Source organism: Mesocricetus auratus, unplaced genomic scaffold (genome assembly GCF_017639785.1).
Source record: "Mesocricetus auratus isolate SY011 unplaced genomic scaffold, BCM_Maur_2.0 contig_7741_pilon_obj, whole genome shotgun sequence".
Taxonomy (NCBI): Eukaryota; Metazoa; Chordata; class Mammalia; order Rodentia; family Cricetidae; genus Mesocricetus; species Mesocricetus auratus.
In genome coordinates, this window is record NW_024430159.1 from 1 (window position 1) to 16,600 (window position 16,600).

General features: G+C 42.3%; 1 protein-coding gene across 1 annotated transcript; it reads left to right on the top strand.

Moving 5' to 3' along the window:
* Window positions 1-764: 764 nt before the first annotated feature.
* Window positions 765-16,359, top strand: LOC121138035 (armadillo-like helical domain-containing protein 4). The gene is given in 6 exon segments (XM_040740872.1): window positions 765-907; window positions 8,720-9,031; window positions 9,033-10,122; window positions 13,012-13,251; window positions 15,583-15,768; window positions 16,166-16,359. Coding segments are annotated over 6 exon segments (1,908 nt in total). The 5' UTR covers window positions 765-868; the 3' UTR covers window positions 16,207-16,359.
* Window positions 16,360-16,600: the final 241 nt, after the last annotated feature.

Here is a 16,600-nt window from a genome sequence, read left to right on the forward strand (position 1 = left end):
GAAGGAAGTTCATAAGACTCAGAACCAAGGGAAAGTGCTATGCCGCCTGTTCTAAAACCCAGACTCCAGACACTTCTCTGCCTTCACAAACAGGAGAATGAAAAGGGGAAACTGAGTCCCGGAGATGCTCAAGGAGGGCAGGCATGGGCATCCCTGCCTTAAGTCATTGAAGCAACTTCCCTCCTGAGTCTTCAACCTCAAGGATCATAGCTCTTTTCAGACCTCTCCCGCAGGCTGCTCAGTAACTTATGTGGTACCCTGCTTTGTGTGAGAAGAAGCAAGAGTCGGTAACCTGCACTCGGTATTAACTCTTATGTTCTCCTTGAGTGATAGGAAAGGAAAGCTTCTTTCAGAGTTCCTTTGAGACTCTCCTTAGGGGATCCACTAAGCTGCCCTCTGTTCTCACAGCCCGCACTCTGCAGCAAGGGACTGAATGCTCCTTGTTCACCAGGCACAGGAGAAATTCCTGCTGGGGTCGGAACAGTGCTCTGGTGTCCTCTCTGAAGGTAGGGAGAGAGTTGCCTCAGAAGCCCAGGATGTGAAGAGGGGCAGGTGGGGGCAGGGTCTCCTGAGGTGTCCCAGGATCTGGGTCCCACCCTGATCCAGCTGCTTGTGGGGGTGGAGTTGCCCCAGTGGAAGCTGTAGGGGCGTGGTGCTGAGGCTTTGCCTGTCATCGCCCCGGGGCGGGCGTACCTCCCCGCTGCCCAATCCCTAGCCTTAGCCTCAGCCTTATGAATAAACAATAAAGTCAAGCGCCCTCCCTCTGGCATCCCAGACAGCCAAGGGAGTGTGGGCGGCCTCTGCATGGGTCGAGGTAGGGATGCCTAGCACAGGTGCAGCCCCTGTCCTCCGTGCTCAGCTGTACTGAATGCTCACAGGTGAGGACAAACCAGCTTCTGCAGACCTGGTGAGAGGTAGGGGTGCAGGGGGATTCCAGGGAGGTGCGGGATCGCTCTGTGAGTGGGGCAGCCCTCCGGGAGGCGGCAGAGGACCCTGCACCCTCACTGGAATGCAGTACACAGGCTCTGACTGAGCAGGGACAGTTCTGTGAGCATTGAGCGAATCTTTCAGGCCTGAAGGATTTCCAGCACTATTTGCTCCACCCCAGACTTGCAGGTCAGTACCTGGGAGCGGCCTTTGTGTAGGCAGAGAGTCCAGGCTGGCTGCTTTTGTCTGGGCTTTGCTCCGTGTTTTGCTCTCCCAGCTCTTGCATTTCAACCTTGTGTAAAAGAAGTTCGCCAAGACTGAGAGTCACTCCTTTCAAAGCATGGATCTCGTTTGTGTTCCTGTGACACTTAAAGCCGAGCAACGCAGGAGAGGTGGGGGCGAGCAAGGCCTCCAAAATGGGTCCTGCTACTTTACTGAAAACAAACATTTGAATGTTTAATGTGGGGATGTCTGGGAGCCTTCTAGTTCTCCTTGGGTCCCCCAGAACAGATGAAGGACACTCCTTGGGAAGGTCACCTAATTAGAAAGCAGACCTAAGGGTCAGGCTGGGAAAACGCTTTGCTGCACTCCGTACTCAAGCTTGGCACATAGGTGTTGAGACCTCGCCTGTGCATGCTGACCAGGGACAGAGTCAATGTAGATGATAATCATGTAGAAACTAAAACTCTGGCTAACCAAGGGAACAGCCAAAATAGGACTCTGAAAAATATGGAGCTGGGGCATTCTTTTCTTTCCTTCAAAAGTAAATTTGGATATCAAATTAAAATGCAGATCTTTCGTGAAAGACTGCAAATAAGGCTGCTTCAAGCGGCCTCCATGTCTTCCCTTTGGAAGTTTTCCTTTGAAACGTAAGAGTTAAAGCAAGTTTCACAAACCACCCACACAGTTCTGAAAGAGCTCTTTACTGAGGACCAATACTCGTGGTCAGAAATTTCATGCCTCCTTGTTCTTTTGTGTTTTTCCTTGATCACAAGTCCTCTGTTGAGCTCCTGTGCATCTATCTCCCTCGGCTAAGCATCTTCTGCGCTGGCAGCTTCAGCACGGAAGCCAGCAAATCCTTAGCAGCATCATTCAGAAAGACTCAGTCCAGGGAGGGCAGTTTCACAGTGACAGAACACTGGTTCTATTGTTCAGAGTAGAGATTAAAGTCGATCTGATTTGCTCTATGGATAAAGTTGAGTTTGTTACATCAACTGTAATAATGAAACACGTGCTTACGACCAGCCTAAATATTGATTGCAAAACTCCCAAGGCTCACTAAGTCTAAGGTAGCTACAGCAACAGAGCCAATTAGGGAAATGTGGATTTGCCTTTGTTTTCATGCAAAGCTTCTGACTATATATTGTGGGTGTTTTCTGCTGGTCCTTCACACTATGGTAATTTGTCACTATAGAATATTTTATTTTAAACGTATCTACAGAATAAAAGAAGAAGCTGAGGTCATCTGCTATGATAAAATTAACTTGTTAATTCCAGATGTGTATCACCCTACTGAGGAGCTTTAACTTAACTTTCAAGTTGTATATGACTTCTTTTCTTCTTTCTTTTTCTTTTCCTCCTTGAGAGATGGGATCTCGCTATGTTGCCCCATGAGGCCTAGAGCCAGATGTAAAGATGAGGCTGTCCTGGAACTCAGAGAGATATGCCTGCCTCTGCCTCTCTAGTGCTCTGACTGAAGATGTGGCTACCATGCATGGTGCATTGCATTGTTGTTAATTGAATATTATTTATCCTAACATAGGTAAAGAATCCCTCCAACAGTAGTCTGGGTTTATTCTCTAAGATGAAACTCTTTTCAGTTAATAAATGTGTGGTCAGTCTTATTTTTCCATGTTACATTTACTTATTGAAGATGCGAAAACGCTGTGAAACTTCTTTTGGTTTCCCTGTAAAGGCCAACTAGTGCTGAGAGGTCTTGCCAAGTGACTGAGGTTTGTGAACCACAAAGGACAGAAATAAGGTGTCAGATTGGGCCATTGAAAAGAGCTGTTTGACGTGGAAGCAACCACTTCGTGAGGGAGACTGCTCAGGACAGACTCTGCACTGAAGATCTGAAAAAGGAAGTTAGGTGAAGAACAAATAGTCCACACTTCACTGATGCTGCAGAATTTTCAAATTCTCCCATCTTTGCAGTTTGAAGGACTTGTACATTGGAACTGCATTAGCATGTCTTATATTGCACGGTATTTATGTTTCTTCAAACTCCTTTCATGTGTGCTGTCATTATTTGTCTGTTTTTTACCCTTGGAAGAAAATAGGATGCTTATGATGATAATGATGGTGGTGGTGGTGTGAGTCTCCTCATCATCATTTTTCATCTTGGGAACTTTGTTGTAATGATTTGCCCAAGGTTCAGCTAGAATCTGAATGCTCTGTTTCTTCTCTTACCAAGGATAGGATGATATTCTGCGAGTGAGAAGCATGGGTATTTTGTCTGCTCAGGAAGGGAGATATGTAGAACTCCTTTGTGATCTGCATGGGGGAGAGTGTGCTTTGCTGGCAGCTGATGGGCCCAAGCACCCTCTTCTCAGGCAGCACTGGCCTGGGCTGCGGCACCTCATGGGGAACACACTCCACCTGTAGCTATTTTATTCTCTCTCTTTCCTCTGTGATGGAACAGGATGCTGAAAGGATCATTTGTCATCCTCACTCTTCCATTTACAGGAAAGGATGGATCCAGCCCAGATCTTAGAACCAACGTAAGGGACCCATGAGAGTTGCCAATAACATTCTGAATCTGTAATGTGGTGCCTCAATGCCAAAAGCCATAGCTAGATTAATAGAGCCAGAGCAGACAAATGAAATAGTATTGACAAGGAGAACCTTGATGCATAGAACAAGTCAAGATAAAACAATGACAATGAATCAATGAGGATCAAGAAAAGCCTATTAAGAGACCTACAAAGAAGGATTTTTTCCCTTCATCAATCAGAGAATTACTAATTGGATTTCTAAAGGTTGACAGGTAATTGAGAAACAAGCTGACCTGATACTCAGAAGCTTGTTAGCTATATCGGCCTCTCTGTAACTGTCTCTGTCTCTGTCTCTCTCTCTGTGTATGTGTGTGTGTGTGTGTGTGTGTGTGTGTGTATTAGTATGTATATATTTGGGTTTTGTGTGGTGGAGAGACAGACCGAAGACAGAGAGACAGACAGACAGACACTCTGAAAAGTTACAATGTGTTGGTGCTGATAAAATGTTAGACTGAATAATCAGCTCAAAGTGACCAAGTGGTGAACACAGCATACATTTAGGTAAGGATAGACTGAGTGCTGTCAAGTCTTCTGGTACAGAATGAACACTGAGTTCTCACTTCCTTGTCCTTAAGTGATCATTTACATTGACTCCCTGCCATCCGCTATTTGTTGTCTATCTGCTTCATCTAGTTGGCATTACTGGAAACTGTAGGCAACAAAGGCCAGCGTAGAGGAGATGTAGTCTTGTTCCGAGTGAGAAAACTTACAAGGATGACAATTAGTGGTCAAGTGCCAGGTATTTTATTGGCAGCAGTTTTCTGTCAGAAACATGGTCAAGGCTTGATAGGGGCAGGAGATACAGAAAAGAACAAGTTCCTGGGCTAGTATGGTGAAAGATTCCACAGGAAAGCGCGTGAGAAAAGTTCTTAAGAGGGAGCTGTACCTGATTAGAAAATGGGAGTTTACTTGGCCCTGATGTGGGTTTCAATAGGAGGTCTGTGGCTGTGTAGGTGTACATGTGGGGACATTGCATTCTGGAAAGGCAGAGAAACCAAATGCAAAAGCAAGAGCCTTGAAATCTGAAATACTCCAAAAGATCAAACAAAACTACATGCTGTTACTGAAACATGTTAATTATCCTCTGCAAACATGTAGTTTTCTCATCTAAAAGATAATCAGGATCATGGTAACACCTGCCTCACTAGGAGGGATTAAATAAGGTAAATTTCCATCATGCACCTAACAAAAGTTGGCACAAAGAATTACCCAGGCAGCAGCCACATTTGATTGATCACTGTCATTTTCTTCTCAAGAACAAGTCATCTGGGTGGCCTATAACAGATTACATAGGAGAGCGTCTAGACAGAGTCCCTCTTAGAAGGAAATTAAAATCATGATGCTCTAGTTGGGAGGCAACAATTCCAAGAGGGATAATGAACACAGAATCACAGAAGTTGGGACTGGGGGATTTATAAGAGAAAAAACTGATGATGATGCTGAAAGTTGTGTGAAAACAAAGTTGTGCTTGAGGCAGACCTGAATAGCTACTGGACTTTATAAACAGGGGAAGACCCCATCAGGAACTTGAAGGCTATTTGTCAGTTTGAGTTGCAAATGAATGTTTTGCAAGCAGTCACTGCAGGATCTGTCCTTGCTTTAAAGTTCAAGCATCTGTTTGGACAGAAAGGAGAAAGGACAGATCTACAAAAGGCTGCTTCTGCCTTAGAGTAAGGATTTTTCCTCTCCATTCCTCCTCAGTTTTTCACAATATTACTGTAAATAGCAGCCAGTTTTCACAACTTACCTGTGGCTTCAGTAATCTTAGGAGAGTGTGCATGGTGCTTTTATAAAAGACATGAAGTGCAATTTATCCATTGGATTGGTTGTAAAAATGTTTAACATGCTGGTTTCTCTGCCGTGTCTTTGTTTTGGTAACACACTGAAGCAATACCTCTCTTCATCTCAGCTGGAAAACACAGATCAAGTAAACGTGAACAAAACCCGATGTTTAAGTCTAAGGCTACAATTTTTGTTTGCTTTTCAACATCACTTTTCATTGTCACTGAAGCTTGACTATGCCCAGACTTCACAAAGAAGGAGATCCTGGACTGTGTCTACTTCAGATGGTGAAAGACAATGCCTGACAGAACAGCTTATCTGCCCACCCAAAATGCTCAGAGCACAGCCAAGCCATTAGAGAAGCTTGATAGGGAGTGACAGACAAAGTGATACTGATTAGCTCTCCGAGAAATGCTTTCTAAACTTGGTAGAGTTAATACCTTCTGCTTGTTAGGAACTTGGTTAGTTTGTCAGAACTAAGGGACATTGAGAGAAGGCAAGAACAGCACCAGGGAGGCAGGATGAACAGTAGAGAAGCATTCCTTCCTTTGCTCCTTGAGTATTCTGATGACGGAGATAATTTAACTCAAGACACGGATGCTCAAAAGCGGTGAAATGTCCCCTTTACTCTTCTCCCAGCACAGTACCCTAAGGACACGAATGACTTTTCAGACAAAATTTGCTCAGCCTTTCCTCTCTCCTGGGTACTTGGCCACATAGGAGGTATAGAGCAGAGGGAAGAAAGACAAGGAGAGAGACCACAAAACGTGCCTACATGGTTTGTGTGGGGTTAAGGATATTATCATCAACCTGACTGTGGCCAACCCTTTGGGTCATATTTACTAATGTCTTACAGTTCCCCCTGTCTGATGCTAACTCCTAGGCAGGGTAATAGGACCTGCACTAGGATTGGAAGATGAAGGCACTGAAGTCATCTATTAATCTGAGTGGCAGACTGCTCGCTGCTGCCATTCCTACAGGCCATCGTTTCTCTTTCCCCTGGACTTCAGATGTTGCTTGCAGCCGTGGAGAAAGGGAGCACATGGCCTCAACACACGGACACACAAAAGGCTGTGGCTCACCCCCACTTTCTCTGCTGTAATTGGATTTGGAAAGCAGGTGGCCAGCACTTAATCACAGAAGCAACATCCTTTAGAGCAGGCAGATTTCCCTGCACACAGACATTTAGAACTCTAGATGGAGATGGAAATATGACCCTGAAGGAGAATTCTGTCTTGGAAAGGTGGTTGAGGCTTGTTAAACCTTTACATTTTTCTCCTTTCCACTAAATCTAATTTGTCCATAAAATTTTCCTCTCAGTCCACAAGACCATAAATCATAAAACGTACAGTCTCGTTCACATGTGTGGTAACTCCACTCCTGAAGGAATCATGCTGAGACCGCAGAAGCACCGTTTTGTTTCCCTTCATGGTAACAGGATGCGAATATACTCTCACAGAGGTAGCAGATTCTCAAAGGGTGTTTTGTTAATGCCCCATTTTATCAAAGGGAGAACTGAAGTTATTTATTCAACTTTTAACAACAACAAAAAGATTCAGAAATCATTTCCCAAGCTAGTCCACGCCCCTCTGAACTCTGTTACAGTCCTTTGGACTATTCTGGATTTTATCAAGAAATATGACGTCATGTAGACTAAGTTTTTAAGGCCCTATCTTGTTTTGAACTCAGGTCCTTGTGCATGCTAAGTAGGCATTCTGTCCCTGAGCTTCAGGCCTTGCCCCTGGGCACCCATTTCATGCTATAGTATGTTTAGTAAGATTTTATCAAATGGAAGGAGAGTGGAGGGCTTCCTGGGCAGATCTGAAACAAACCAGAAATTAGTGCAGTTATTATCAGTGTTTTGGTATCTTACAATATCATTCTAGTTTCCTAGTTCAGGTTGTCTACACAGAAATCCCAAGGTGTGATCTCATTGCCCTTGGTCACTTTTGATTCACAGTTTTCATTTGTCATTGTTTCAAGTAAGAAAAAGTGAGACATCAGGACAAACTCTCTATAGGCACATGTGTCCTGGCTATGGAATAAGACATATTCTGGTGCATCTAAACTAGAGTGACATCTCAAATGTTGGCATGCATTGACATGTGTTATTTCAGACATATTTTTCTTATTATACTGGGGACCATGATTTGGGAAATTTACAATAATGTAAATCAAACGGCCACACCCAGCACAATGGGGACAGAGCGCTATAAATTTTTGAATTGTGAAGACAACAGGCTGTCTTAATATGTGGTTGTACTTTGAGCTGTAATGAGAATGTGAATAGTTTAAAGAATATACCAAATCTAATGACTATAAACCACAGCGAACCAGCAAGAAGGGCAAATTTAACATTTTTCAAATAACAAATATTCACAGTTTCTGATTATGAAGTTTTGCAACATGAAGGTTTTCTGTATAATTTTACTTGTTGTTGCAAGTAATTGAACATTTTAAAGACGTGCTTTGGTGAAAACTCATTCCATGTATTCTTAAACTCATGAAAATAACCTCTTTTAAACACGTTTTTATATTCATCAAGTTTTAAAAGCACACTTTCTATTTTGATTATTGTAGCAAAATACCATGACTGAAGTAGGGTTGTATTACAACTCCAGATACAGTATAAGAAAAACAAAACCCATCAAATTCATCTCTTATAATGCTGTACTCGAAGTCAAAGCTAAGGGCAATAGCGGATCAGGTGTCGGGCTAGGGCCTGGTTCATAGAAGCAGGTATGTATTTGCTCTCACATGACGACAGACAAGAGGGGAAGGACATGTCTGAGGGCTCTTTCCAGGGACCCTGGACCCATTCATCAGTGCCCTGTGTTCATGACAGCATTTTCTAAAAGCCTTATCTCCCAACACTGTCCTTCTGATTAGATCTCCTATGAATTTTAGGGACACAAACATACAGACCACAGAAACACAAAAGTTTCTAAAATGTATTTGTAACATTTACTTTCCATCTCCTAGACATGGTGCTAAATTCTAAAGTCATTTTGTGTACCATTTTTTGGGAGCTTTAAGTTAAATCAGCTGCAGAATTCAGAAGGGAAAAGTGATCTGGGTTATCCAGGTCTCAAGGGGACAAAGAAATAGAGCAACCATGTCCTACATCCCTTCTCTGGGAGGAGTCAAGGAGATCATTGTTCTTCGGGTTTAAGTTGAAGGAGCTTATTTTCAAAATATATCCACATGACAGTGTGCTATGCGTTACTTTTCTACAGGACTCAATCCCTGGAACTGTCAACTCCTTCACCTTGCATTTCTCTTCCACTATGAGCAGACCAACTCTGTTGCACGGCTCTGTGGCTTTCTGTAGCATTGTCTGCCTCACCCTAGCCACCCACTGTCTAGCTTTCCCAAAAGTGGAAAAGAGGGAGACAGCACATGCTCATGGGGAGACACAGCAGTCCTGGGAGATGAACACGGGTGACCAAGAAAACATCTCCTCTGCTCCAAAGCACATGTCCCAGCAGATGCCCTCTGAATCTCCTATGGTGCTGTCTGCAGGATCATCAGTGATGCAATTAAATAAAGTAAGTAACCTCTGTCAACAAAGAACGCCATCTTCCAGGAGCTGGGCTTCTGCATCCTGACATCCCTGATCTTCACTCTTCCAGTGAGCCAGTGATCTCAGCCAGTGAAGAAGGGCATGGTCCCAGACAGCTTGCAAAGATGTCTCCTGAACACAGAGTTTCTAAGGCCATGTCAATCATTGCTGTCTCTTCCCCTACTTCTCTTAATCCTTACCTGGAGGGACCACATAGCAGTTCTAGCATCCAGCCCATTAGAGAAGGGATCACAGATGTAACACGTGACTTCCTTAAGTATGTGGATAATGAGTTGTTTGCCACTGAAAGTCAGGAAGCAGTTAGCTTGGGAAACACAGCTACATCTTATATAAAAACCAAAGAAATGCGAACTGCCAATCCAAGAACTGAGAAATTTGAGACAGATGCATCCAAGGGGATGACTGCTGTTCCTCGTATTGATTCCACAACAGATACAGAGCCTGATGGGAAGAGACCCTCAGAGAAACCAGGTGGCAATTCCCAGACCACTGCCACCACACACTTAGTGTCAACCCCTGAGGATATCTTGAATATTGATCCAACAACTGGCAGTCTTCTGGGGGACCTCAAGGTCACAGTGAGTGCCAGCACAGCTGTTCCTGTTTCTTCTGTCTCAAGTGATGAGTGGGATGACACCAAATTTGGGAGTGTAGGTCTCATAGGGACGCCAGATTCAGGAGACAATACAGAGACTCAAGTGAGTACGGAGCCCCCACATGAAGCATATGAAAACTTTGAGGGGGCTGATGGGACCCTCACTTTCACAGAGGTTAACAAGGTGGCTCCGGGGCTGCCTGAAGGAGAAACGCCCATGGGAACAGCCCTGATGATTGCACTGGAGGAGGAGAGATCACCTGATTATACCCACCAAGCTCCCTTTACTCCCACGAGTCCAACAGAAAACCCTGAAGTTTCCACTACGAACCCGTTCCCAAGTGCTGGAGGCTTCACAGCACCCACTCTGGAGGATAGGACCACGCTTTTCTCAAAAACCATGGTTTCTACCTCTCAGTATGAGTCTGACGCACATCGGGCAGCAGGAAGTGTGCCAGAAGGTAAGAGGGAAATGTAAAGACATAAAACAGCCACAAAACACCCCCCAAACACTCTTTAGATTTGGAAACTTTCAATTTGGATTTATTTTTTTATTTTTGAAATTTTTTGAGATAGGATCTCAAAAAGGATTCCTTGACTTCACTATTTTGCTACCTTTGCCCATAACTGCCAGGACTAAAGATGTGTGTCATCACTCCTGGGTGTTTTTTTGTTTGTTCATTTGTTTGTCTGTTTACTTCAGTTTTAACCTTAAACTCACCATGTAGTTCAGTTGACCTCAAACAAAATCTGTCTTACTGCTTCCCCAGTGAGCAGTGAGATCAGGGATGTGTGCTGCTAAGGTAGACTTTGGTTTTACTTTTTTCTAGGTGACTTAGAAACAGTTACTCAAATTTTAATCAAACACAGAATACTCAAATAAATCATATATATTCTTTTAAAAAACCATAGCCTCCACGTGTTACATTCTTTAACTAAGGGCAGTTCCATGCACATCCTAGTCCTCCTTGGAATTCTTGGCAACATTTGGAGATGTTTTGAGTTGTTTTGGCTGGGGGTTACTTCTAACATCTCCTGGCTAGGGGTCAGGGATGCTTAAGAATATTCTACATCTGCAGGACAGCTTCCAGAAACAGGTGTCACGTGTCTCAGCCAACAGCATTGAAACCAGTGTAGAAATACATATAAAAATGTTAAGGAAGCAGGTATATATTTCAGTTCTGCAATAATGTGTGATAACTGTTATACCTCATTGCAAAATATATGCACATCTTTGATATTTCTCACCAAAAATAATTAGGTAAAATTTATCTTGTAGTATTAACCACTTGGGTTCTCTGACCTTATCTACTCAAAAATAAATTGTTTAGAAAGTATATGGAAAGAAAATATAAATCATCAACTTGATTTATTCTTAATTTTCACCTTTTTCTTAGCCTCGACATCTTTGAATATTAGAAGGTGAAACCCTAATATTGGTTTGATGAATTATGTTTTGTTATGTGGTTGATTACATAATAGCATCCGGAAGGAAAGACTTTGTATAAAGTGCATATACTCACTTGAAATTGCTTTAAAATATACAACATTTTCACCTGGACCAAGGAACCTACTAAAGAAAAGACAAAAATAAAACAGATTTGTAATATGGCTCATAAAGTTTTCTTGAGATGTAATTAAAATGGTAAATGTGATCATTTGATAAATAACAAAAGTAAGACTGAATAGTTTACATGCCTGCTTGAGTTTTTAGGTTTTGTTTGCTTGTTTGTTTTGTTTTGAGACAGTATTTCAGGTTCTGGGACTCACACTTGCTAAATAACCAAAGGTGGCTTTTATGCCTGGTTCTCTCACTTCCCTTTCTTGAGTGCTCTGATTATAATTGTGTGTTATCATACTTAGTTTCTAATTCATTTTTAGAAGTCTAAAGGGGCTGAAAAGTGTACCTTTTCATAGATGTTTTCAGATCATGTTTTATAAGTTCTATTTAAACTTTTTGTGAGGGGACAGTTTCTCACTTTGTAACCCTGCATGGTCTCAAATGTAGAGGTCCACGTGTTCGCATCTCAAGACCCGAGGAAAGGCATGCACCACCACTCACACCACTCACAGCATACTCTGTTTTTAAAAAGACACCGAGTGGAGCTCGTGTAAGCATAAAGTTGATTACTAAGATGAAACAATAATTTTACTTCAGTTGTCCATAGCACTTATGTTCCTAGAACATGAAGTCACATGGCCCCTAGCATATATTACACCAGCACATCTGTATTGTCGTATTTTGGACTTTTACGATTGCAAGCTAAAAAGTAAGATGGATTTGATAATATTCAGGCTATTTGGTGATTAACTATACTTTCAGTAATAATTGCATCACTTACCTATGGTTTTGAGAACAGGCTTGATGGTTAAGAGTCCCTACTGCTCTTGCAGAAGACCTGAGCTTAGTTCCCAGCACCCCCATCAGGGGGCTCACCTGGAACTCCAGGTCCAGGGAATCCTGCATCCTCTTCTGGCCTCCATGGGCACCTACACTAATGTGCACACACACGCACAAACACATACTTAAAAATAAGACAATAAAGAAAAAATGTCTGCTGAAAAACTGCTTTGTGCAAGGTACTGTGCTTCATGTTTGGAATATAAAGACTTTGCCTGCTTCAAAAAAAATAAAAGGAAGGAAGGAAGATTGTAGGTAAATATTTTTCTCAAGAAACTGAAGGTTAAAGATGTTCAGTAATTATCTTAGGATTACAAAGTTAGAGAGTATTTGAATCAAAATTCAGACCCAAGTAAGATGGCTCTGTAGTATGTGTTCTTGTAGTATGTGTAGTATGGGATAGGTTTCCATGGATGGTGTTACTATCCTTCTCCTTTAACAGATGTGGAAGGATAAATTAAGAGTGCACACCACATCATGACTGCCCTGCCTGTCCATCACAGAAACTAGGTTACACTGGTTGGCGTAATTATTATTTTTTATTTTAAATTGCCAACTTCTTCCTTCCTTTTATATATGCAGATGTGAAAATTAATATGGGAAAATACTTCTGAGAGATTTTAGTGTGACTCAGTTCTTTATAGTTTATCTTTTGATTCAACCAGCTCTCAAGTATATCTGAAAAGCCCAGCTATCTGTCTTCCTATTTTGCTTCAGTTTTATTCTAGATTTTTGTTTATTTGTTTGTTTACACATTTCCTTCTTTATTTCTGCCTTAGATTGCCCACAAATCCCCCAAGCAGCTCCAATAACTGGCCTTTGATTCCCAAGTTGTCTTTGTTGTTCTGGTTTCTGAAACAGCTATCTACCCTTTTTCAATTAATTGACCTCATAGTGACTTCTATGTATCGGAATTTGGTTTACTTAAAAATGTTTTCCTCCTTTTTAGACATCACTCAAGAGATGACAATGTCCACTCAAGAACCAGACCCCACATTACCCTTGGTGACACAAGAGCATATTGAGGTTCCCAGAGACAGTAGGGAGCCTGAAGAAGGCATGCCATCCCCCGCTCCTGTGTCTGCTGATGTGGATGCCACTGAGCTGTCCAGACAATGGGTGTCTCTGGCCACTCCAGCCTCCCCCACTGTTGTCCCTCCGTCTCTCGAAGTCACCTCTTCTATGGAAGGTCAGTAGGGAGTGTGGGGCCAGTGTTTGAAGGAGGAGTGTGGGATTTACTGTGTGAGTTACTGGGATTAGTGAGGATTCTGGCCTTTCACAGGCATGCATGTGTTCCCTCCCTGGAAAGATGGTCAACTCTCTGTTTGTAGAAATGTGCTGTAGCCTCAAAGGATTCTTCTGTTCCCCAAGTACAAGCCTCCTGAGGATTCCCTCCTAAGAGCCAGTGTAGAAAAATGTAAAAATAGTGAGGATCTGTGTTTGGAGTCACCTTTGGCTGTCTCTAAGACTGTGACCTCAGGAAAGCTGCTGAACTTCTGTAGGCCTCTGTTCTTTCCCAGTAATGTCTACTTAGGTTATGGCTTTCTGTATTATAGACTGTGAAGTGTCCTGCTCTATCAAGGGAATATGCATATACTTAAGAAATATATATATTTCTTCATTTCTCTGTTTCACCATTATCCAAGTAAAGATAAGATATTCATTGAGATAGTTTTTTAAATTTTTAGTAAATACTTTCTAATCCTGCCTCCTGATCCCCCTTCCAAAACAAAACATGCAAAACTCAACTCTGGAGTCTTCACAATAACCTTCATTTCCCTAGTGCCAGGTTTCTTCCCAAGCCCATAGTGGCTCTCTCTATTAAGATATGTCTTTCATTGCTCCTCCATTGCACCCCTCCCTGCCTCGGCCATCTTGTTCCCTCTTGTTCTCCTCCACCTTCATGAAATCTGTTAACCCTAACCCTACATGTCTCTCTTCTGACTGGGAACCAGCGTTATCAATTTTGTTTTCATCATCTCCTTCTCTCCACACTACCTCCAGGTTTTGTGTATCTATAATTACACACATTTTCATTTCTTTGTTGATTCTAACTTTATAAGAAAAATTATAACACAAAAAGCAAAAGACCCCGAGACTGATAATGGGGTTAAAGCCAAGGGTCAGGTAAAGAAAGAAGCCAAGCTACTGGCTCTTACTCTACCTCAGGCTGAAAGGGCTGATCCTGTCTCCACGATCTCTCCACTAAGCCTCAGACTGTAACCTCTCCTCAGAGCGGCTGGAGAATCCATCATTCCTATCCTCAATGTGGGTGGAGAATGAACGCCAGCTCTGAGATTCTGTTTCTGTCTTAAATACCTCTTGTGAGTTCTGGGATTAAAGGTGCGAGTTTTGTTACTCTCATAGACCGATTCAATTGCATGTAGCCTGGGTGGCCCTGAGCTTCTGTCTCCTGAGTCCTAGAACTAAAGGTGTGTGCCATCACTGCCTGGCTTCTATGGCTAACTAGTATGACTGCTTTGCTTTTTTGATCTCCAGTGGCTTTAATAAATCATATACAATATATCACTGCAAAAAAACTGTGCTACGGATAAATTTTTGGGAACTTTGTATTTTAGCTTACTGTTCTGATTTTCATACATTCTGTAGTTTGTTGTTCTGACCATTGTATCATACGCAGTTATGGAAACACATTTCATTATTCATCTGGTCTCCATCTGTGCTCCTGCTGTCTGCATTTGGGCCATTTACAGGTATAGCTGTTGTGAGTACAGCTATTATGGTCACGCTTCTGCATGTTCTGCATTGGACCTGTAAAGGACTGTCTCATAGATAATGGATATATGCTGACCACAGGATGTATGTGTATTTGGCAATAGGGACCAATGTCTCCTTTTCATAGTGGTTGTTGTACCAATATATATTCCCATAAGAAATATAAGGGGGCCCTCTGGCTCTGAATCATAGGAATTTATATATCTATATATCTATCTTATGTCTCTATCTCTATCTATATATCTATATCTATGTCTATATCTATGGACATATTCCCTCTGGCTCATGGATATAAACTTGGGCATGTGTGAATTCTGTCTAGGGAGATTCTAATGATTCAAGGTATGATTGCTGTAATTTCTGTAGATGTGGGGGCTTCATGTGGATGCTTTGAAATAGAGTCTACTTTAGCTACAGTTCTAGGTTCAAATGTTTCCACACGATTTTGTGAAGCATACTTGTTCTTTCTAAAGTAAACCCTGGCATTTAATTTGGTGCATGTTCTGCCTTTGGTCCCCTATACAAAATTCTATGCCATCCATTATACTGTCAATCGAATAAATGGGAGATTAAATTTTAAAAGCAAAGTTATGATTTGAGGCTGTGCTTCTCCCAGGTGGTGAAGTGTTTTCCGTGTGTAGCTGGGTTGACGGGAGAAGAGGAGTTGGACTAAGTGCTGAGTTTACTGTGTTTGAGACACTGCTTCCTTGCTTATCAAAGCATATGTTAACACATTCTGTAATGACGGTCTTGTGTGTCAAGTCTTGTCTCTTGTACTTGGCAGACATAATGGACACAATCACTGTGCCAAATGAGGACTTCATACCATTTTTGGGCTCTCCAATGACACCCCCTGCAATGACTGTGGAAGCTCCCACAATTTCTCCAGCACTCCCTTCTGAGGTTCTTCCATCTATCAACCACCCAAATACATCCACCTCCTATGGCCTGGAACAACTTGAATCTGAAGGTACCCTTGTCTCTGACCACATATTTTGAAAAACAAAGAAGTAGCTTTAACTTTATGTCATTGGGTTAACTGTCCTGCCACCAAAGAGTTTTTAGTAAAACCCTCTGCCTGGGGTTTCTCCCTGTGATTTTAATTACATTTACATTTAAAATGAATGTCTTAGTTGGTTCCACTATTCAGACTGGATGAGAATAGTAGATTTAAATGGAGGAACTGCGTTGTTTTTTTTTTCCATCTGACTGACTGAGGAACATTTATAGGTTTACTGTCCTTTCATAACATCACTCTATGAGTACTGGGATGTTCTCTTCGTAACAACATTGAGTTACTGTCTAGAGATAAACAACTTCTTTGTTAATTAATGGTGAGAAATTCATGACAAGTTGTACTGTCTAAGGCATTGGCTTTGGCCGTGAAAAAAATGCAATGGAGGCGTAGCTGCATATCAACACACAGTGAGCGTGGAGACAGCCACATGACTGCTCGAGTGAGCACCCTGAAAGGTAAGGAGTGTCAGGTTGGGGGGTGCAAATGTTTGGAGTTACAGGATGCTAACTCAGAATATTGGGACACTCTTGCTAGGCAGCCAGTCATGTCTTAGCTGAACAAGGACAGCAGTACTGGGATTTTTTGTTTCCTCATTTGCAAAGAAGAGGTTCAACTGCGTGTGTAGGAGGTGGTGCTCCCTCCCACAGAGATTCATTTTACCTTGTTTTAAAATGTCATGAGTGTGTGTGTGTGTATAAGTGCATTCCGTGTGTGTGTGTGTGTGTGTGTGTGTGTGTGTGTGTGTGTGTGTTGATGGCCTTAGAGGCCAGAGGCATCAAATCCA